General features: G+C 40.8%; 1 protein-coding gene across 1 annotated transcript in view; it reads right to left on the bottom strand.

The window, feature by feature from the left end:
* Positions 1-21,184, bottom strand: part of HTRA2 (HtrA serine peptidase 2) — a 578,743-nt gene that overhangs the window by 521,628 nt on the left and 35,931 nt on the right. Inside the window, exon 2 of the mRNA XM_044063975.1 lies at positions 1,703-1,907. Coding sequence (XP_043919910.1) covers positions 1,703-1,907 — 205 coding nt within the window. The remainder of the gene's footprint in view (positions 1-1,702; positions 1,908-21,184) is intronic.

Here is a 21,184-nt window from a genome sequence, read left to right as displayed (position 1 = left end):
ACTATGGAATCACCAATGACAAGTGTGTCTGGCATTTTGTTTGGCCTTAAGGGCTGTGACTGTTTGACACTCTGACTGTGTGGTCTATGTGTTGCATGTGTTGGGTCGTGAGGTGGTAGTTGTTTGGGTGTCTGCTTTGGTGGCCTCTGCTGTTTTGGTAAATTTTTGACCAGAGCCTCCGAGTATGTCTTTGTGTGAGTATGTGTATGATTTGAAGTTGTGATGGTACCATGTGTGACTGTAGCATGGGAACACTTAGAATTCTTTCCACTGAAGTACAGACAACAGCATTTGCAGATAATAATAATAATAAATCCTTACCTTCCACCCAAAGGACAACTTCCTATCATTCAAACGTGTGTAAAGATAGATAATCAAACACTTTGACAAGTGCTACATGCCTAAAGAACAAACCAAAATGAAGGGGCTCCAATACTGATCCTTACAATACCTCCCTTGAAATGTATACCACATCAGATTAAGTACAAAAATTTAACTATGTTCAACCCCTAAATTGGCCTTGAGCCAAATGCACAATATGACTGTTAATTCAACAGTAAACTGCTCAGAACACCAGTGTGGAGAACAGTATCTAACACTTCGGCTAAATCAGATAAAGTGTTCCAGCTGGAATAACTGCCTCAGAGAAAACAAAAGATGTAAAAAAAACTCCAACCTGTGTGGTCTTACCTAAAAAAACTGTACTAATGATGATCAAAGTAGGGCTAGATTCCAAACATCCTTCTCAGTTTAACCACTGCATTCTCCATAACCTTAAAGAGGATCTTGGTCAAGATGATGGCCAGGACTCACCTTTAAAGATGGGAATAACAACAAATATTTTTCATTCTGACAGGACTATGACCTCTTTATATGATATTCTGAATAACAATGCCAGTTGTTCAACATGCTAGAAAGTCAAGAAACAAAACTCCCAGAAATGTTATCCTGTCCTGCTGATGTGGCTTCATTCAACCTGCTTCACTACATCATTTGCAAATGTGGAGAACAGATTCTGAAAATTTCTCTGAAAAAGTTTTAAAAACGAGATCCTGAAATTAATGGTCTTTTCACTTAGTTATTAAAACTACTTAAAATCTTCCTAAAGCTGGAAAGCCACACACTCCACAGGCACAACTAAGGAAGCCACGAGGGAAGATGTAGGTACTGCTACAGAGATCACAGCTGAGCAAACTATCCTATTCTGAAAGGTTTAGTAACTGAAAATAAAGAATAACTAAGGTGAAACAATAAACCTTGCATTATAATTATTTTTTCCTCTACGCCTTAACTTATAAAGCAAGAGATTTAGGCTTTTCAAAGGATCAAGAAAGGAGAAAGGGATGGTCCCAACATCTACAGTTCTGGTAGATACAGATAACTGAACGTTCACCACTACCTTAACACATGGTAGGAGGAGTACCGCATTTTACAGAGTTTTCACTGTCACTCTCAATACTTTATAGAAATCTCAGTGCCTACTCACTCTCTGCAGCTACATAACACAGAAGCCTTACACCACAGAAAGATGACCACTACATTAGAATAGCACTTCCATTTCTAGTCAAATAAGTTTTGGATGAAACATTTAAAATGACCATTTACACAGACAAAGTCATGGTAAGTTCTTGCAGGAATCACAGCAACTAATATGCTCTATTCAGAAATGCTAGCCAAGTATACCTGTCATTTATCTACTAACCTTGACATTAATTTTGATTGTGGCAATATCTGCAACTGGATCCACATCTATTACCACTGCATTGTACAATTCACCATTTGCAAGCTTAACCCGCACTTGGCTCTTGTTTGCCACCACATGAGCATTTGTCACAATCAATCCATCTGCAGAAACCAAAAATCCTGACCCATTGGAAATTGGCACTGCTCGTCCTGTGAATGGATGCCTATAAACAAAGGTAAACAAAAAATTAAATTAAACTAGAATGTAAAAAAACACACTCAGATAATTCTGAAAACAAACACTGTACCTGCAAATGCAGAAAGCAATAACAATGAAAGTCAGTTAGAATTAAAGACCTTTCAGCTCAGTGGTGCCCAAAGATGAAGTCTTGACTGAAAACCACATAGGCAGGGATTGGCTAGCAACCCAAGCATCAGAACAGCTGATGGACGGATGGTGACAGTGAGAAGCCACTGCAGCTTGCCCATCCACTGGAGGGAAGATAAGGCAACTTGGCTGACTGCTGTACTGATCCCCCAGGAGATGCTTGGTGTTTTAGCAAGTTTATCAGCAGCAACTGGGTTGTAATGGGGGCATTCACACCAAGCAGCATATGCTGCAGTCGGACATGGATATGTCTAGTAGTGCCCATGTTTAAGAGGCCAGTACTACAGGCTGAACCAGCCTGCTGTTCCTGGGGAAAGGGAATTAAGGCCAAGAAGAAAACTCTGAAGCCTACCTACAGGAAGGCTTCCCATGACAGGCTCTCATCTACAAATAAGTAAAAATACTGATTGGGTCAAATGAGGGCTGATGGCTGGGAAAGCAACAAGGATGCAAAAAAGTTTTAAAAACACTTCCAATGGTCAAAAAGTTATGAATAATTCAGTTTACATAGCTCCAAATCTGGTCCAGTTTAAACATTTACAAGCGCAATAGCAGTATTCTCTAGCCTAAAAGGTAGAAGTCTCTTCTTAACACTTGTGAAAATGCATACTACATTCATGCTGCAAGAATACTGGGATAATACGGCCAACTATACAGGTTAGAGGACTTTCACAATCAGTTTCACACTCAGACATCATACTTCTTTATAGAGAGTAATACACAATTTTCACATTATACCTTTCTACTGAGAAGCTAACTACAATGCAGAGGAGGCTGCATGTACGGTTTAATTGCAGACATTACATTTTGAACACAACTAGGATGGAGGCAGGGTTGCCAGATTTCTGAAAGGACAGACAGGGATTGAAAAACAGAAAAGAAAAAGGTCTTTCACGCCAAGAGAAGACAGGGGGGAAAAAAGTCTTTCATGCGGAAATGCCTGCTGTTCTGCATTAAACAGAAGTGTCTCCGCTTTCCGATTTTTGATTGGCTCGTATGATGGTATACGAGCCAATAAAAATCACAAAGCCGAGCCTCTCGCTGTTTTGCACTGAATAGAAGAGGCTCCGCTTTGAGATTTATTACTGGCCTGTAAGACAGTACACGAGCCAATCAAAAATCACAAATCAGAGCCTCTTCTGTTCAATGTGGAACAGCCTGCTGTTTCACCAGGATTTTAAGAGGCAGTGCGGGACTCGGGATTTGGCCGCTGATCTTGGGACAGTCCCTCTCAAATAGGTATGTCTGGCAACCCTGGATGGAAGCAACCTACAAGCATGCCCTTTTCTCCCATCTGCATTGTCAAAATGGCACTGCCCTGTACTACTGCTGATCAACTTTTGGTGTTAGGACTGTCAGCATTTTCACATGTAGCACTTCATACAAAATACATGTACACTATAATGAATTTCCACAGATACTAAAAAAAACAGCTGCTGATTTAGGTAACAGGGAAGTGTAAGATACAAAATGCCAACTACAATCTTTATCTCAGTTCAAGCATTTTCATTCCTGTAATCACTAACAGTAACACATACCAACTTATTACACAACAGCTTAAACATGAAACATCGCTCTTGGTCTTCTTTTAAGAATGTACTTCTTTACTACTTTAAGAATGAAACATGGAAAATGTTACACATGCCTGGATACATCTGAGAGACATGATTGATCCTGCCCATCAACCAACAGGATCAAATAATTGGGTCAACAGAATTGACACTTTAACCAAACATCTCAAAACCATTACACTGTCTTGTCACTACAGCTTCTAAACTGTTGATAAGTGGAGACATGCATCCAAATCTAAGTCCCTAAATCACCTTCCCATCAACAAACAACCCCTCTCCTCAGTTCCATAACACAATTAATAAAATGCATAAAGAAATTGACCTACTAATTCTCAACGTAAACCTCAGAAGCATCATTAATAAGGTTCAAGAACTCCATGTCAGCCTTTCACTCTACTCATCAGACATCGCCATCTTAACTGAAAAATAGCTTAAACTGCATAGTTACAATAATGAATAATCCTTCCCGGTTACATATTCTCAGAGCAGACAGACAAGGAAAAAATGGAGGAGGTGTAGCTATAATGCTCAAAAACAATAATATAATGCAGCCGCTAAACCTAACTCCACCATCCTTTGACACTGCAGAAATACTACTAAGTAAACTCCAAATCATCCCAAACAAACACCTACTCATAATAGCCACCTATATCCCACCAGGAAACAACCTTACTACCACAGAGCACATGTTCCACTGGATATCAAAAACAGTTTCTCAAGAAACCATTATTATGGGTGATTTCAATAGACTGGTTCTCATGTAATTCCCAAACCTCCAGCAACCATATCAACCTCTATGGTTTCACAAAAGTTATCCAAAGCTCTACCAGAATAGACAAAAATCAAAACAAACAATCCTAGATTGGATACTGACTAATAAACCCTCCCTCTCACAATACTCTAGCAGTCTCCCTGACAACCTAAGCAATCATATACCTACCTATCTACTCAGGTGATGCATAAACCCACTCAAACATATCAACTATCGTCAAATTGGTAATAAGAAAATCTTTAAACCCCCCCCAAACCCTGATATCCACTCTGAATCAATGCAACTGGAACCCCCTTAAGACCCTGCCCCTAGATTCAGCAGTACAATACTTCAATGAGACTTTCCTCACAGTTCTTAATATTGCCCCACCTAGAACAATATGCATCAAAGCAAATTATACCCCTTGGCTAACCAATGAAAACAAGAAACCTCCATAAACTTACAGACAAAGCCTGGGATCTATGGTATACTAACAAAACTCAGACAAGCCACTTAAAATAGCCAAAACTTAGGAACAAAGCCAAAAGCCAAATCAAGCAAGACAAAAAAATTACTCTGCTAACATACAACATAAACACCAAAGAAATCCTCACAAATTTTGCACAGCAGTTAAAAAGATACTCGATCCAGGACAAGTATCAACCCCAACTCCCGACAAGTATTAACCCCAACTCCTTCCACACCAAACAATCCAACCTCCATCCCTGAACATTTTAACACATATTTCACTGACAGTATTCTTGCCCTCATCAAAAATAACTGCCCTAATCACCTATACCCATTACAATCACCCAATGATAACTCCTTTTCCTTCCAATCCATACCCACAAATATCATCCAAAAACTACTTAGTAAATACATTGACAATAGCAGCAGACAACATGCCAGCCAATTTTCTCAAAATATCAACACCAGCAATCACACATCTTGTCTCACTTCTTATCAAATCACTCCATCTCTGAATATGTCCCCCACATCTAGAAAATATCACAACATATTACCTCCTCCACAAAGGTGACAAGTCAACTGAACTTTCAAATTACAGACCAACTGCCATCCTATCCCCACAATCTAAAATCTTAGAAAGGTGCATCCACTCAACTTCTCCAATATCTCACAAATAGGCTTCTAGCTAAATCTCAGCATGGATTTGGACCAACTCATAGCACCATTACTGCCCTCCTGAGTTTTTCTGACACCATTAATCAACACAGAAATGAAGGTAAAATAATCTAATTTTTCTTCCTTAACATGTCCAAAGCCTTTGACACTGTATCCCATCCCAAGCTACTTACTGCGCTTAACAACCCAAGTCTTAGCTCCTCTGCTATCACCTGGTTCCAAAGCTACTTTACACAGCGCCAACAGCAGTGAAATGGTCACAATACCTCTCCCTCCTACTCCTAACTCCCTATCACATTACAAGTCCCACAAGGGTCCATACCCAGCCCCCTGATTTTTAGTATATTTACTAATAATCTTAGCTCAGCCACATTCCCTAGTCTCTGCAATCCAATATGCAGATGACTCCATACTCATATGCGCTGCCCCTACCCTACAACAACTTCAAGATATTACACAAAAATCCTTCACTGCAACTGAATCATGGCTCTCAAACTCTCGGTTCATTCTTAACCCTAGCAAAACTAAGCTTATGATCTTCCACCAGTACAGAACACCAGATCCCCCACCCCCCAATTTTTCTATCACAGCCACAGACAAAACAATTATTTTACCAGAAACCCAAACAAAACTATTAGACATAGTAACTGACAACATGAGATTCAGCCTACATATATCACAAACAGGAAGTTACACAAAAAACTGGGTAAAAAGAAAAAAAATTCCTAAATAGTACCAAGATAACTATTGGCAGAACCCACCTCCTATATACACTCCTTTATGACTCTCCATTGCTTATTAATCTCAAGAATTCAGACCTAGATAAGTATGTTACAAGACTGCAAAATTTGCGACAGACTCACCCCACAGATCACAACATTGCCTAGCTCTAAAATAACTCTCATAGTTAGAACTGCCAAACATAATGGCCTATAATCAACTGACAATGTCACACAAAATACTTCACCAACCTGAAAAAACACCTTCTATCCAGAACATAATAGCTCCTTATTCCAATAACCATATACTTTGCTCCACCAGGTCCTTTTTAAAAGTAACCAGGGCTACATATACTGCAGGAGAAACACTTCACTCCCACCATATAGCAAAAATCCGGAATGCTCTCCCATACTCTATTGGATCTACAACAAACATAACTCATTTTAAAAATTACTTAAAAATCACCTACGTCTGTAACATCCCTGGCTAGTCTTAAAATATACAATATTATGCCAAGATCATGTAATGCTTAAAAAAAAAATCAAACTAGCCAAGATACTGTACCACTTATGCTTTCCCTCACCTTTCAAAAACTACTAACACCCTGCACCTATTACCTGTCCTACCACTAACCGCAATTTTCCCCTCAAAAATAAGTGTATACCAAACTGCAGAAATGTCTATTAGCTCGTTTTCCTGGCAGGTGTACATATGATTTATAATTGTTTTTTTTTTCTCTGTACTGTTTTATAGATCACTCAGTTTGTTACCTTACCTTGTAAATTATTGCCATACAACTTAATGGATATGGAAAAAAGTACAGTTGTGTACCTACCGTAAATGTAGATGTTCGAGTGTATTCACTGTTGCAATCATTACAATTGGGTTATCCTGCTGGCAGGCTACCCGCAGTCGGCCTGAGTTCCAAAGTCTAGGTCCGGCGTCAGTTGCTGTCGCCTCCTCCCTGACGTCAGTGCACCAGGGGTATAAAAGATGCAGCCGATGCCATTTTCTTCAGTTTTTCTTGCCCCAGATGTCAGGTGCCCCTAAAATGGTAGGTTAAATAATGCCAATAAGCATGCATAACCAAAAAACAACCTTTCCTTCATCTACAAGCAAATACACCACATAGGTTGTATAGAACAGAGAAGTACAGATAAGTCCCAGCAAGGAAAAAGGGGGATGGGTGGGAGGGTAACCTGAACTACAAAAGTGAATACACTCGAACATCTACATTTATGGTAGGTACACAACTGTACTATGTTCATCGTGTTTCACTGTTGCAGTCATTACAATTGGGTTGAATCCCAAAGCTACGGTAGCTATCAGGCCCTGCAGAATTGCAGTGGCAAAGCCTGCCCTGGATTTAGAGTAGAGAGGCAAGTGATAGTGTTTTTTAAAAGTATGCACTGAACTCCAAGTTGCAGCCTCTAAGATGTCTTTGGTTGGTACTCCTCTGAAGAAGGCTGCTGCTCTGGTTGAATGTGGCCTACTGCCAGGCACTGATTTGCCATGCTGTGAATAGCAGAAACAAATGCAGTGGCCTATCCACTTTGAAATAGTCTGCTTTGAGATAGGCTTTCCTTTTGATCCTGTAGCATATGCTACTAGAAGTTGTTCAGTCTTTCTGAAAACTTTGGTTCTGTCCAAGTAGAAGCGTAGCTGCCTGAGAATGTCCAAAGAATGCAGAAGTCTCTCATCCTTATTCTGTGGGTTTGGGTAAAAGGTAGGCAAGTGAATTGTTTGGTTAAGGGCCAGACTGGACACTACCTTAGGCATAAATGTATGGTTTGTCCTCATAGAAACCCTGTCAGGATGGAAAATGATAAAAGGTTCCACTGCCATGAGTGCCTGTAACTCTGAGACTCGTCTAGCGGAAGTTATTGCTAGGAGCAGAGCTGTTTTCCAGGATAAGAATTTTATATCAGCTGCAGAGGCTGGCTCAAACGGAGGCAGTGTGAGTTTTTCCAAGACATAGTTGAGGTCCCATGCAGCTACTGGTGCTCTCCTTGGGAGTCTTATGTTTTTGGCCCCTCTGAGATACTGCCTTAGTATAGATGAGAAAAAATAGGTGGTTCTGTATTGTAATGAGCTGAAATGGCAGAGGCATGAATTTTAATTGATGAAAAGGAAAGGCCTTTATCCAGCATCTCGGTTAAGTATTGCAAAATCAGAGGAATATTTGGAACAATCATGTCAATACCTTGTGCCTGGTTCCAAGCACAGAATCTCTTCCATTTTTCTGCATAAGATTTTCTGATGCTAGGCCTCCTGGCCTCCAAAATAACATCCATCACTGCTTTAGAGAGAGGTGTGTCTTGAATGGCTATATTATCCACAATGCTTCTAGGTTTAAGGTCCTAAGTTGGCTGTGCAGTATCCAACTGTCTTGTTGGGTCAATAAGTGAGGAATTTGAGGTAATGTCCAAGCTGGGCATTGAGACAAGTTCTTTAGGATTTGGTACCAGTGCTGGCGGGGCCAGTCTGGGGCAATCAGTATTATTTTTGGCTTCTCTTGTCTGACCTTGAGGAGTACCTTGGGAAGGAGAGGCATATACTGTTAGGTTTTTCCAGCTGAAAGATAGAGCATCCACTTTCCATGCTTGCTTATGATAAGTCCTTGTGCAGAATCTCTATAGTTGGCAATTGTGAGGGGAGGCAAATAGGTCTATGTCCGGGCATCCCCAGTTCCTTGTTATCGTGCTGAAGACTTGTGGATCCAATTTCCACTCGTGGGGATCCATTGGGTTTCTGCTTAGTTCGTCTGCCAGAGTATTTATCCTTCCTGGCAGGAACTGTGCTTGCAGATGTACTTGGTAAGTCAGTGCTGTGTCCCACAAGTTCATGGCTAGTCTGCAAAGGGGGTAGGAATGTGTGCCCCCTTGCTTGTTTATGTAGTATTGTCCGTCTTTATCAGTAGTTGTCCTGGATGAAGTAGATCCTTGAAGGCTGTCAGGGCATTTTGAACTGCTAGCATCTCTTTTTGATTGATATGTAGATGCATTTGACTTGCGGACCATGTGCCCTGAATACATCTTCCTGCCATGTGGGCCCCCCAGGCATAATCTGATGCATCTGTTGTCAATGTCTGCCTGGCTGTGGGTAAGGTGAATGGCTGTCCCATGTTGTGGTGACAGGCTTTTGCCCACCATCGAAACTCCTATTGCAGGCAGGGAATGAGGGTAATTATTGTTTCCAGGCTGTGGCAATGTTGAGTCCAAACACTTTTTAGATACCATTGAAGTTTCCTCATATGCAGTCTTGCATATGGAATTAGCAGAATGCAGGATGCCATGAAGCCCAAAGCCTGCAGAATTTTTCTTGCAGATAACTGGGTCTTCGTTGCCAACATTTTGTAATAAGTAGTCAGTTGTCTGTGTTTGTCTGGCGTGAGAGAAGCCATCTGGGCAGTTGCATTTAAGCTTGCACACAGGAATATTATCTCTTGAGAAGGTATGAGTTTTGCTTTCTTTTCGTTTACTGTGTACCCTAGGCCTGTTAGTAATCTTTTTACAAACGCTAGATGCTGTAGTAGAATGTCCTTGTTCTCTGCTTGAATAAGGCAGTCGTCCGAGTAAGGATATATCTGTATTCCTCTTTGTCTGCAAAAAGCAATTACTGGTGCCAGGCATTTTGTGAAGACCCTGGGCGCAATAGATAAGCCAAAGGGCAGTGCAGAGAATTGGTAATGCATTGAACCAGCTATAAATCTGAGGTATCTTCTGCATGATTGTCTGATTGGGACATGCAGGTATGTCTCTTTTAGGTCTAAAGTCACAAGCCAAGCCTTCTTGCCCAGCATGGGCAGAAGCTGCTGCAGAGTTAACATTTTGAATTTTGGAATATCCAGGAATGTGCTTAGGATAGACAGGTCCAGTATTGGTCTCCAGGCTTTGTCCTTTCTGGGCACGAAGAATAGCCTCGAGTAAAATCCTAGTCCCTGCTCTTGCTGTGGTACTTGCTGAATGGCTCTCATGGCCATGAGGGATGAAACTTGTTTTTGTGCCTCTGCCCATTGATTGCGTGGCAGGTCTGGCATACCGTTTGGCCTTGGCAGGGTGTGAAAGTGGAACCTGTAGCCTTGCGATACGATATTTAAGACCCATTTGTCCTGGGTGATCATGTGCCATTCTTGTGCAAAAAGTGCTAGTTTTCCCCCCAAAGGAGCTGCCAGAAGATAAGTGCTTGGTGCTGGCAGGGGGAAGTCATTGAGACGGTTTCCTGTATGGCTGTGATTTTTCTTCTCCGCTTTTGGAGGTAGGAGTACCCCATTGTTTAGGCCTGTATGGGCCTTGGGGCTGTGATGTGCCTCTGGGGCGTCTGTTCCTGCTAAATCTGGGAGGCTGTACCTGTAAGAAATCCTACTGTTTGCATACATTTAGCTTTGTCCTCCATTTTCTTCAACACCTCTTCTGCTTTAACACCAAACAAGGTATCATGTTGTAATGGAGCATCTAATAGTTTTGCTTTAACATGATCAGGCACAGATTCTGCTCTTTTAACCGAGCATGCCTCCTAATGACAGAACCTGTAACAGCGTCCCTGCAGGAGGCCTCTAGAGAATCAAAACCACATTGCAAAGTATGCTTTCCCACTTGTTCAGCTGCATGCAATAAATCCTGCATTTCTTTGTTTTCTGCACATTCAGAATTTGTCAACATTTTCTGTTTAAGCAGTGACGTAAGGTATTGTTGATATTTAAGCATATGAAACTGACAATTTAAAGCTCTTACAGCAAAGGTAGCAGAAGTATAAATCTTTTTCCCCCATCTGTCCAGGGCCCTTGAATCCCTATCAGAAGGGATAGGGTTTTTTGCAGTGGAAGCCTTGACCCCTTTGGGACCCGGAGAGATAGTTTCTGGGTCAGCTGCAGGGTTTTTATAAAGAAATTTATGTGAATCAGGAACCCTGTAGTATCTGCCTGGTTTAACGGGAGCTGGTGGCAGAGAGTCAGGAGATAGTCCGGACTCTGAAAATACATCATCTACAATGTCTAAAACAGGAGGAATAGCAAGGGGCCTGTGCTGAAGTAATAAAAGGAAGTCCCCTGAGCCTTTTCTTGGATTCTGAGTAATCTTGGCTCTCCCAGTGGAAATGCTCCCTCATAGTATGCAGGGTTTCCCCAAAGGAATAATCCTCAGGAGGGGAGGCTGAAGGGATGGATTCTTCAGCATCAGAAGCCTCATAGGGAGGAAGAGAATATTCCTGTTCAGAAGAGGAGTCAGAGGAAATGGAAACCTGATCTGAAGATGCATATTCTATCTCTTATCTAGGCCTCTTATCAGGAGGGGGATGGGAACCCCTGATCAAAGTAATTAGGTCTTCGGCCATTTTAAGCATCTGCATTTTAGGCATGGAGGCCTGTTCATGCGAATGCTGCACTTGTTTCTTTGTCTTTAGAGCTGCTTTAGTCTTTGCTTTTGAAGCTGAAGTTGGTTTTACATACAACTGTGTAGGCCTGAAAACATCCTCAGAAGCTGATGCCTGCACAGCGGCTCCAGACCCATCTGAAGGAGTAGTTTCCGAGTGTCCAATACCTTTAGTTTCCACAGGCCTAGTCGGCTCCACGTGGGAGTCGGAAGCGGCCTGTGGCTCTGAGGTAGCGAGCGTCAGGGGGCTGCGAAAGCGCCTCACTGAGAACCGGCGACAGGCCTAGCGGAAGCCTCGTCATCGGTTTTGGACCTTGGATGCCTGTCTTTTTCTTTTTCTTTGTGCTTTTTATAAACTCCGGTTGTCGGTTGTTCCAACGGCATTATATAATTGAATCTCCAGCCAAAATAATGAAATGCAAAATCGTTCCGACACTTAATAGTGCGTTGGTTAAATCTAGCACAAAACTGACAACTAGCAACATCGTGGTCAGGGCCTAGGCAAGGAATACAATAAGAATGAAAATCCTTATGAGGTATTTGCTTTCCACAAGAAATACAATTATTAACTTTTTCTGACATCGGTCTGGAGCAAGAAAAAAGTTTCCCCAACGGGGTACTTAGCTTTAATTAAGACTTCGGATCTGAAATTCTAATTTGAAAATCTCAGGAGTCTGCCGACTGGCACTTGTGAACTGCTTTTGCTTTGGGCACCGCGCGGCAAGAAAGACTGAAGAAAATGGTGTCGGCTGCATCTTTTATACCCCTGGCGCACTGACGTCAGGGAGGAGGCGACAGCAACCGACGCCGGACCTAGACTTTGGAACTCAGGCTGACTGCGGGTAGCCTGCCAGCAGGATAACCCAATTGTAATGACTGCAACAATGAAACACGATGAACATCTATAATCACACCATGTCATGTTTTAAGTGAACTACACGTCTTTCTTTGTATGTGGAGCTTTTCTCCCCGGGCTTCTGCTGAAAATGGGTGTCCACCCAGTCCGACTTTCCCAGTAAACAAATGTAAAATAAATAAATAAAACTTTGCGTCTTGCTCACAGAATACATATTTCAGTTCCCCAGATGAGTTTTTACTCTGGCAGTTAGTGCAGTTGACTAATGCTATGAGTTACTCGTAAGTTGCTTCCTGTAAGTATGAAGTCCGAGTCCCTCAACCTACATTTGCCTATTGTGCGACTCTGAGCAAGTCACTTAATCAGTCAGTGCTCTGGGACGATTGCGAAATGGTGGCCTTGTCTACAACCATAGCAAATTAGCTGTGAACCTATAAATACAAGTATAATACAACACAGCTAATGACACTTTGATTCTGGTTAAAAAAAAAAAAAAATGTTAGACAACTGCCAAAAACAAAAGTGATTAGAAATGTCTTTAGTGATTTTTCATTGTTGTTTTAACTTACCTTTGCAGCAAGGCATGTAAACTTTAAACAATCTTAGTGGTGTCAGTGCAATAAAAACATGCGTTGCTCAACAGATCTTAATGGGCACACCACCATGCATTTATGGCAGGAAATACTACATTTATTTTAGGCATGGTTTAATAAAAAGTATACAAAGCTTTTTATTAAAAAGTGGCCTTAATAAACAAATACAAATAAGTGGAAAAATGCATTGTTGTACTTGATTAAATGTCGCAACACATTACCAATATCAGAAAATCACTTTAAGGGAAGCAGTGGACGCAAGAAACAAAAAACTGGACACAAATTCTTTCTCAGATTCTTAAATAAAATGACAAAGAAAGATTCAAATACCATATCTACACATCAACACTAGTCTGTGTGATGATCATTATGAACAAGGGGGCTTCAACATGAGCCCTCTTCTTCCACCGACACATTTCACTATTCGTAACAGACTCAGAACAAATCAACATACATAGCACCCATGTGCACTGAAAATGCATTACATTTATATTCCAGAAAAAGAACACTCAGAAGCATGCCAGTTACTACAGGGATCTTATTTTATCTTGACTTCTCCACCCTTCTCCTTACACAGCACAAAGCATATATTTACTTAGGAGCTTTGTACCTGCAAATCATTTCTTTAAAAAAAAAAAAAAAAAAAAAAAAAGATAACCAAAATCAATATTTTCACACTACAATGAAAGTAGTTTACCAAAACGGTGCTTGGAAACCATTCTAAAGGGTGAGCGAAGATAGATAATTAATACACTGTCAAGCAAAAAGCATCACACAGTTTGTCAATAAAGGAACAAAATTGCTAAAAAATGAATGCATTTGTGATATCGCAAAATACAGAAATCTAAACAGAAGTATCACATCATCTTTCAATAAAGAAATGAAAATGCTAAAAAAGGAATACATATGTAATACCACAGAGTATATAAATCAAAAAGAATAAAAGATATACAATCACTATATCAAACGATATGTGAGAAGACCTTTGGTAGTAGACAACGGTTTGATTTTTTTTCCATTCCTGCCCTCAGACTAGGAGGATACATCTACCTCCTGAACTAGTAAGTTTAAACTCCACCCACTAAGGAGGCACAATCTTTGGTAGGAAACACACAGGAATATAAAACAATATATTAGCTAATTTACAGGAAAATCCACCTTTAACAGATGGGTTGAGAAGCCATCTAGGTTCAGGGGCAGGTAATAAGTACCACTGCAGAAGGGTTCTTCATGAGTGCATATATGTAAAAGTACAAAAGCATCTTAAGGCCAAAGAATCCCAAGTAAAACGCAAAACAAAAGCACAAAACTCCAGGTATTCACCTTCTTTTTAAAAAACAATTCAACCAATCCGTTCACATAATCAATTAATTAAGTAAACTGACTTAAAGTGCCCTGTCTCTTAGACATATAATGAATGTAGTATATAAATACAAATATATATATATATATATATATATATATATATATATATATATATATAACTGTAAAAATACTATAAAAATGTAAACAGCAGTTAAAAAAATCTAATTATTTCAGTTTACCTAATTAATTTATTATGTGAGTGTATTGGTTGAATTGTTTTTTAAAAAAAAGTAATTTATGCTGTTTCATGCATTGAGAAAGAAAGAGTTTTACTCAAAAGCTTTGTGTGTCTTATTTGACGATTAAAACCTTGTGGTGAATACCTGGGAGTTTTGTGCTTTTGAGTGCATATAGGTTACAGCCAACTTCACAAGCTTTCTGCACTATATAACCGTTGGGAAGAATCCCAAAGAATGGGGCACAGACAGGACCCACAGAGTGAAAGTTGCGGATTCCAAGTCAGACTGTCGACCAGTCATAAGTGGAGTCCCACAGGGCTCAGTCCTGGGCCCTCTCCTGTTTGGCATCTACTTCTCAGAAGTCTAGCCCAACACAGGAGGACTCTGGCTGGCTAAGTTCATTGATGACTGCAAGCTAGAAGTCATTATCAACTCCCCAAGTGATGCAGACATCCTACAAAAGGGCCTCTCTCAGACCAATGACTGATGTCAGAACCATGGCCTGGAAGCTTAATGCCAAAAAATGCGTTATCATCCCCTTTGGAAAAAACTCAGTTCCCATGAATTACCACACTGATGGGAGCCCACTGAACACTGAAGGGGCCATAAGAGATCTGGGCACCCAGGTCGACAGCCACCTCACCTTCGACCACCACATTGCCAATGTAGTCAAAGTCCTTCTACGTGGCACATCTTATAACCAAAGGTTTTGCATCCAGGAAGAAAGAGGTCATCATCCCTCTCTACTCATCCCTCATTAGACCAGGCATCGAATATAACACCCCATTTAGCATGTACCTGACCAGACACCTACAACAGCTGGAGAGGCCACAAAAGTACCTCACAAAAAGGATCCTAGGCCTTAAACACATGTTCTACATGGACAGACTCAAGAAACTTCAGCTGTTCTCAGTCTCTTTATAGTCTACTTAGAGGTGATCTCTGCTTGACTTACAAAGTCATGTCCAACCCAGCCCTACTTGAAATTGCTACACCTAAAGAAATCCCAATCCCCCCACACCACACTCTCCAAAGATCACAACCTCATTACCATAATTAACAGAACATGCTGGAGGGACAAGTTCATCTCCCAAAGACTGCCCATACTCTGGAATAAGCTTCACATTCATGTCAAGCAGAGCACCTCGCTGGCCCTCTTCAAGAGAAATCTTGACAAGTGGATGGGTAATAAAAAGTTCACTGAAGGGATCATTCCAGTTGCCCTACTGGATAGGGGCACTGTGAACTAACATCGGGTGGCACGGTGCCTGGGCAATTTTTTTGGGTTAGGCTTGTAAAGGCTCCAGGGCCATTAGCCTAGTACACACTTATGAACAGTAAAGCTTCTCAGAAGGTAAGAGTCTGGAGAAAGACCAGAAGGTAACAACTTAATGAGCCAAATTAATAGACTTATAGGCTGTTACTAAGCTAACAACTTGTGGGGGGAGTTTCTTTATAAGACTAGCCAAGTTTTCCAGAAAAAATAATGATATCCTGTATCCAAATAGGACACTGAGGGCTAGGCATTTATTAGCTACCTCTGTATATAAGGGACATGGGTGCCAGGCTTAGTGTAAATTTCCTTGTCCTCATCCAATGGTCTCGGTTGTGCTTAAACTGGGTAATAAACAAACTCAGCTTCACATGGATGGGAAGCCTGTTCCATAGAAGGGGTAGTCTCTGGGACACATCTGTCTCTCCAGCACATTCTGTTTAAGTCAGAGACAAAATTCAGGTGCCTACTCCTTTCTGGTACTGTTTGACTTACAAATATGCAGGAGATTCAAAGGTGTGAGTTTTGCACATGCCTTGTATGACAGGCAAATTCTGAAATTATTATTTGCCAAAGGAAGCCTAACACCAGAAACAAGATCCAATTAAATAATATCTTAAGATGGTGTGAACCAACAACCACGCAACAGTTTCTGTTACAATTTAATCATTTAATTTTGCTGACTGGGCAGATCCTGGTGAAAACGCAACGAAACTATGAAGACCTTTCTCAGGTGTAACCCAAGTTAGTACTTATATTGAACAGGGAAACTGCCAAGACAACGATTTAGTAGGCACTGCTCAATTCAAGTACATTTCCTCCAAAATGACTATGTAGATATCTGTGTTTACAGAGCCAAGAATATATCTGAAAATGTTTATTCAGGATAAAAATGCGTCTCGAACTACAAATGTTAACAGTTTATACAGTGAACTCAACATCAAAGTATGCAACAGTTTGTCAAACTGCAATGTCCAATTCCTGCTCTTGTGCTTGTAGTTCTGAAGATGCTGATGAACACAGAGCTGCCTGCTGCCCTACAGGATACATGGACATCAGGAAAGGTGCTTTTAGGTGCTCACTGTTGACTTTTTGAGAACAGATAGCACCAGAAGAGTGATACACACTTAGCACGTGACGTCTTAAGTATTCTGCTTCACAATTTTAGTCTATTTAGATAAATGGTGAATTCTTTGCAAGGCGCATTAACATCCCCCACAGCCAGACAGATGGCATCATGAATGCCAGTGCAAGGCTAATAACCAAGGGGAGTGGCTCATAAACCCTAGCAGTACAGCCAGGAGAGCTTTAGGACAGAAAAGTAGCCAAGCTGGACCTTTCACTTCTTGTTAGTATTCATCACTGACATAATCAATCAGTTAGCTTTGCTAGGGGTGGCTAATAATTTGCCAATGATTTACAGATTTCTGTAGAAAAAAAAGAGGGCATCAGTGTATAGTTTATGCTCACACATTGCTGCATTGTCTCATTTTAATACATCCCACAAACATAACTGTGGCTTTGTCATTATCAAGGTGGTTAGTGACACTGTAGCGTGACTTCTAGACCCCAGTAGCATAACCTGGTGGGTTTTCAATCTCATTAAAAAGATAGCCTACAACACTAACATTAACTGAAGACAGTTTAGTGACAATGTCAAGACGAGAGGAAACTGAACAGCAGACCTCCAACAACAGTTGCCTGAAACACCTACAACATATGTTTAATATACACAGAAAAAATATCAATTCATATTTTAATTACTTAAATATAGCTGACATACAGGCAGTGATTAAATACTGCAAATACAGTTGTCAAAGTATGCCACTTAACAATCCATGAAATGGAAATTGTAAGTATCCTCCAAAGTTAATACAACTGTCAATTGACAAATACAAAAACCTTACAGTATCTTTTAACAAAGTATATTTGTTTGTTGTTGCTTACTATTTCTATTTATTGTTTTTGTGTGTGTGTGTGTGTGTGTGTGTGTGTGTGTGTGTGTTATATATAATACCAGTGGTTGTAAGCAAATGCTCCCAAACCTACAATGCAACTTAGACAACAGGTGATTACTTATTATGTGCATGCATCCTAGCAACCCAGAGCGCCAGCATCCATTGCTACATTTCTGAATTTGTTTACTAAGGTATTAACAAATCTGTAAGCTCAACATGCTTCTCTAGGAGGATGATACTTACCACACAACACTAAGATAATGAAAACCACACTAAATAATGCATACCAACCTACTTTGCTTCCTAATGCAAGGAGGCAATTTGGTGTTCTAAGGAAATGCAAAATTGCTTCCCCTTACAAACATGGCTATGATGTCCATCTCTCTGCTCTAATTTTTAAGCTTCTTAACTGCAGTCACTACTCTTCTCTTGTAAATAAAGTTCACACTCGTACACCTTAAGGTATCTAAACCATAAAAGACCTGGTCTAAAAACTGAATATAGCCCAGTGACCAATGAAAATACCTTCTCCCAAAGTGGATCAGAAGTCCACTGGCACCAGTTAGTTTTTCACTAATAATCGGAGTGCCGTGCATTTATTTTGGTTAACTAATATGGGTAATTTCAGTTCATGGATGTAGCCAACATTTTTCGTAATGTAATAAACTGGCCTCATTATCTGGTGGCCAGGCAAATCATTTTTGGCACCAGATCTAGCTAGCATCCTTATTAATACCTGAAGGGAAAGAAATCACCTAACAACCTGTACTCATGACCAAAGGTTTCTTAAGAACTGATCTGATGTCCAAGTACGCACTGTTATGATCACAAAACAAAAATTTAGAAAGTAAAAGTTCATGTATTAAACGTGAACAAATTATGTATTGGTTACCTAATGGCCATAACTCTACTCTTTTTTTCAATATGAGAACTTGAACTGCTAAATGAATGCAAAAAAAAATCTGAAAGTAACTGGTTGGACTTCAGAATGCATCTGTAAACAGACATGTTTGCTCATCCATTAAAGCACACTAATTCCCTTGCTCTTATTATTTCTTTATGTCTGTGTGATGCCAAAACCACAGGTGCCATATTTACTGCTAGTGCCTGAGCATCTGTTACTGAACACAGTGGACTGCAGTAACCTACGGCACCCTAGATGCACTTGCTCTGGGGTGAGTGAGTGCAAGGGGGAGCAAACATCACTTCAACTCGGTCCCAAAAGTCATAAAGGCAGTAAACTAATCAGTGAAATAAAACTCAAAAAGTGAGCAGTGTAAAATAAATGCATAAAAGGTAACACCACTCTGTAGTTCTGTGACAGACTGCCAATCAGTGAGCACAACTCCTAGCATAAAGTTTCTTTTTTTTTTATTTTGTGGTCCCATTTACACTTCCTCTTGGTAACTAGTACTTTACCCGCGGATGCTCCAATTGCCCAATTTTACCTTTAGTTATTTATTGTCCCTAGTACTACACCCCATCCCAGGACCAGAAGTACACCAATGGCAGACAGGGAAGGGGAAATGACACACAGTAGAGCAGCTAGCGATGTCATACATCTGCCCTGTGCATTAGGGCATTTTTATGAATACCATAACTGAGTGGTGCTACTGACAGGAGTATCACTGCACATAATGTCATTCAGCTCCCCACCAATGCTAAAAATACTATTATACCATGACCCCCCATTCATATTCCAAAACGTGCACGCTGATTGGCCAGCGTGCCCGTTGTAAATCGAGTTATACTAATGGAAAAAGGTCCGGTCGCCCGGACTTTTTTCCATTAGTATAACTCTCTTTTTAAAACACTGTCTCGCTATGTTAAAAGGGTTTAACATAGCGAGACAGCTTTAAAATAAGCAACGGAGATCTCAGTTGCTTATTTTAAAGCTGTCTCGCTATGCTAAACCCATTTAACATAGCGAGACAGGTTTTAACGGAGAAAGCAAGATCTCCGTTGCTTTTTACTAGCTATGTTAAATGGGTTTAACATAGCGAGACAGTTTTAAAATAAGCAACGGACATCTCCGTTGCTTACTTTAAAGCTGTCTCGCTATGTTAAACCCATTTAACATAGCGAAACGGTAAAAAAAAGCAACAGAGATCTTGCTTTCTCCGTTGCTTTTGCCCACAGCTCTGATGTATTGCGCAGGCGCGCAGTACGTCAGAACTGCCACGGATGCCAGACATCTGCGGAAGGGCAGTAAACAGGCATTATACTATGCCATTATTTAAGAAAAGTAATAGTTTCTTTTCTTAAATAATAGGTTCATAGGTTCATAGGTTCATAGGTTTATACTAGGCTATCTGCCCTAAGGCATTTATAAGCCTAGCCCAAATTATTGTGGCTTACGCCACCCCTTATATGAAAAAATACTGTGCCCATTAGTTTGTTGTGCCTCTGTCCAGCAGTGACCCAGAGATGATTCCCGGGGTAAACCTACGATCTCCCATCCACAGGTCTAGATTTCTCTTGAACAGAGTCAGCGAGGTGCTCTGCCTCACATGGACCGGGATTTTATTCCACAGCATAGGGAGTCTCTGAGTGATAAATCTATCCCTCCAGCACGTCCTATTTATATCCGTGCTAAGGTTTAAGTCGCTTGCTCTAGTGGTTTTGGTGGATTTGGATTTTTGAGGTGGAGCATGTCCATTAATTCCGGGTTGGACATGGCCTTGTATGTCAGGCACATGTCACCTCTGAGCAGATGGTATGCGACTGAATAGAGCTGGAGTTTCTTCAATCTGGCAGCATATGACAGATTTTGGAGTCCCTTTATCCTTTTGGTGAGGAACTTTTGGGGTCTCTCCAATTGCTGCAGATGTCGGGTGAGATACATCCCGAATGGGGCATTGTACTCTATCATTGGTCTGATAAGTGAAGAGTACAGGGGAACAATGACCTCACTAGATCTGGATGTGAATCCCTTCATGATCAGGTGGGCAATGTAGAAGGTCTTTCTAACCACTTTAGCAATGTGAGTGTCAAAAGAAAGGCCACTGTCAACCTGGGTCCCCAGGTCCCTGATGACCTCTTCTGTGCTTAGTGGATTTCCACCTATATGGTAGCTTGGGGTTACCTTGTTTTTCCCGAAGGGTATGACTATACATTTTTTGGCTTTTAACTTCAGGCCATGGCTCTGGCACCAGCTATCTGTTTCCGTGAGTCCCTTCTGAAGGATATCCGTGTCCGATGCACTTTCCACTATGGCGCCCAGTTTGCAGTCATCTGCAAACTTTGTCAGCCAAAGTCCTCCCATGTTGGCCTGTACTTCTGAGTCATGGTATAATAGCAATAACCCACTTCTGGGTGTGGGTAATGCTGTATTT

This window comes from Protopterus annectens, chromosome 2.part2 (genome assembly GCF_019279795.1).
Source record: "Protopterus annectens isolate FY-2018-M chromosome 2.part2, PAN1.0, whole genome shotgun sequence".
Taxonomy (NCBI): domain Eukaryota; kingdom Metazoa; phylum Chordata; order Ceratodontiformes; family Protopteridae; genus Protopterus; species Protopterus annectens.
This window is presented reverse-complemented; position numbering and strand designations above follow the sequence as displayed.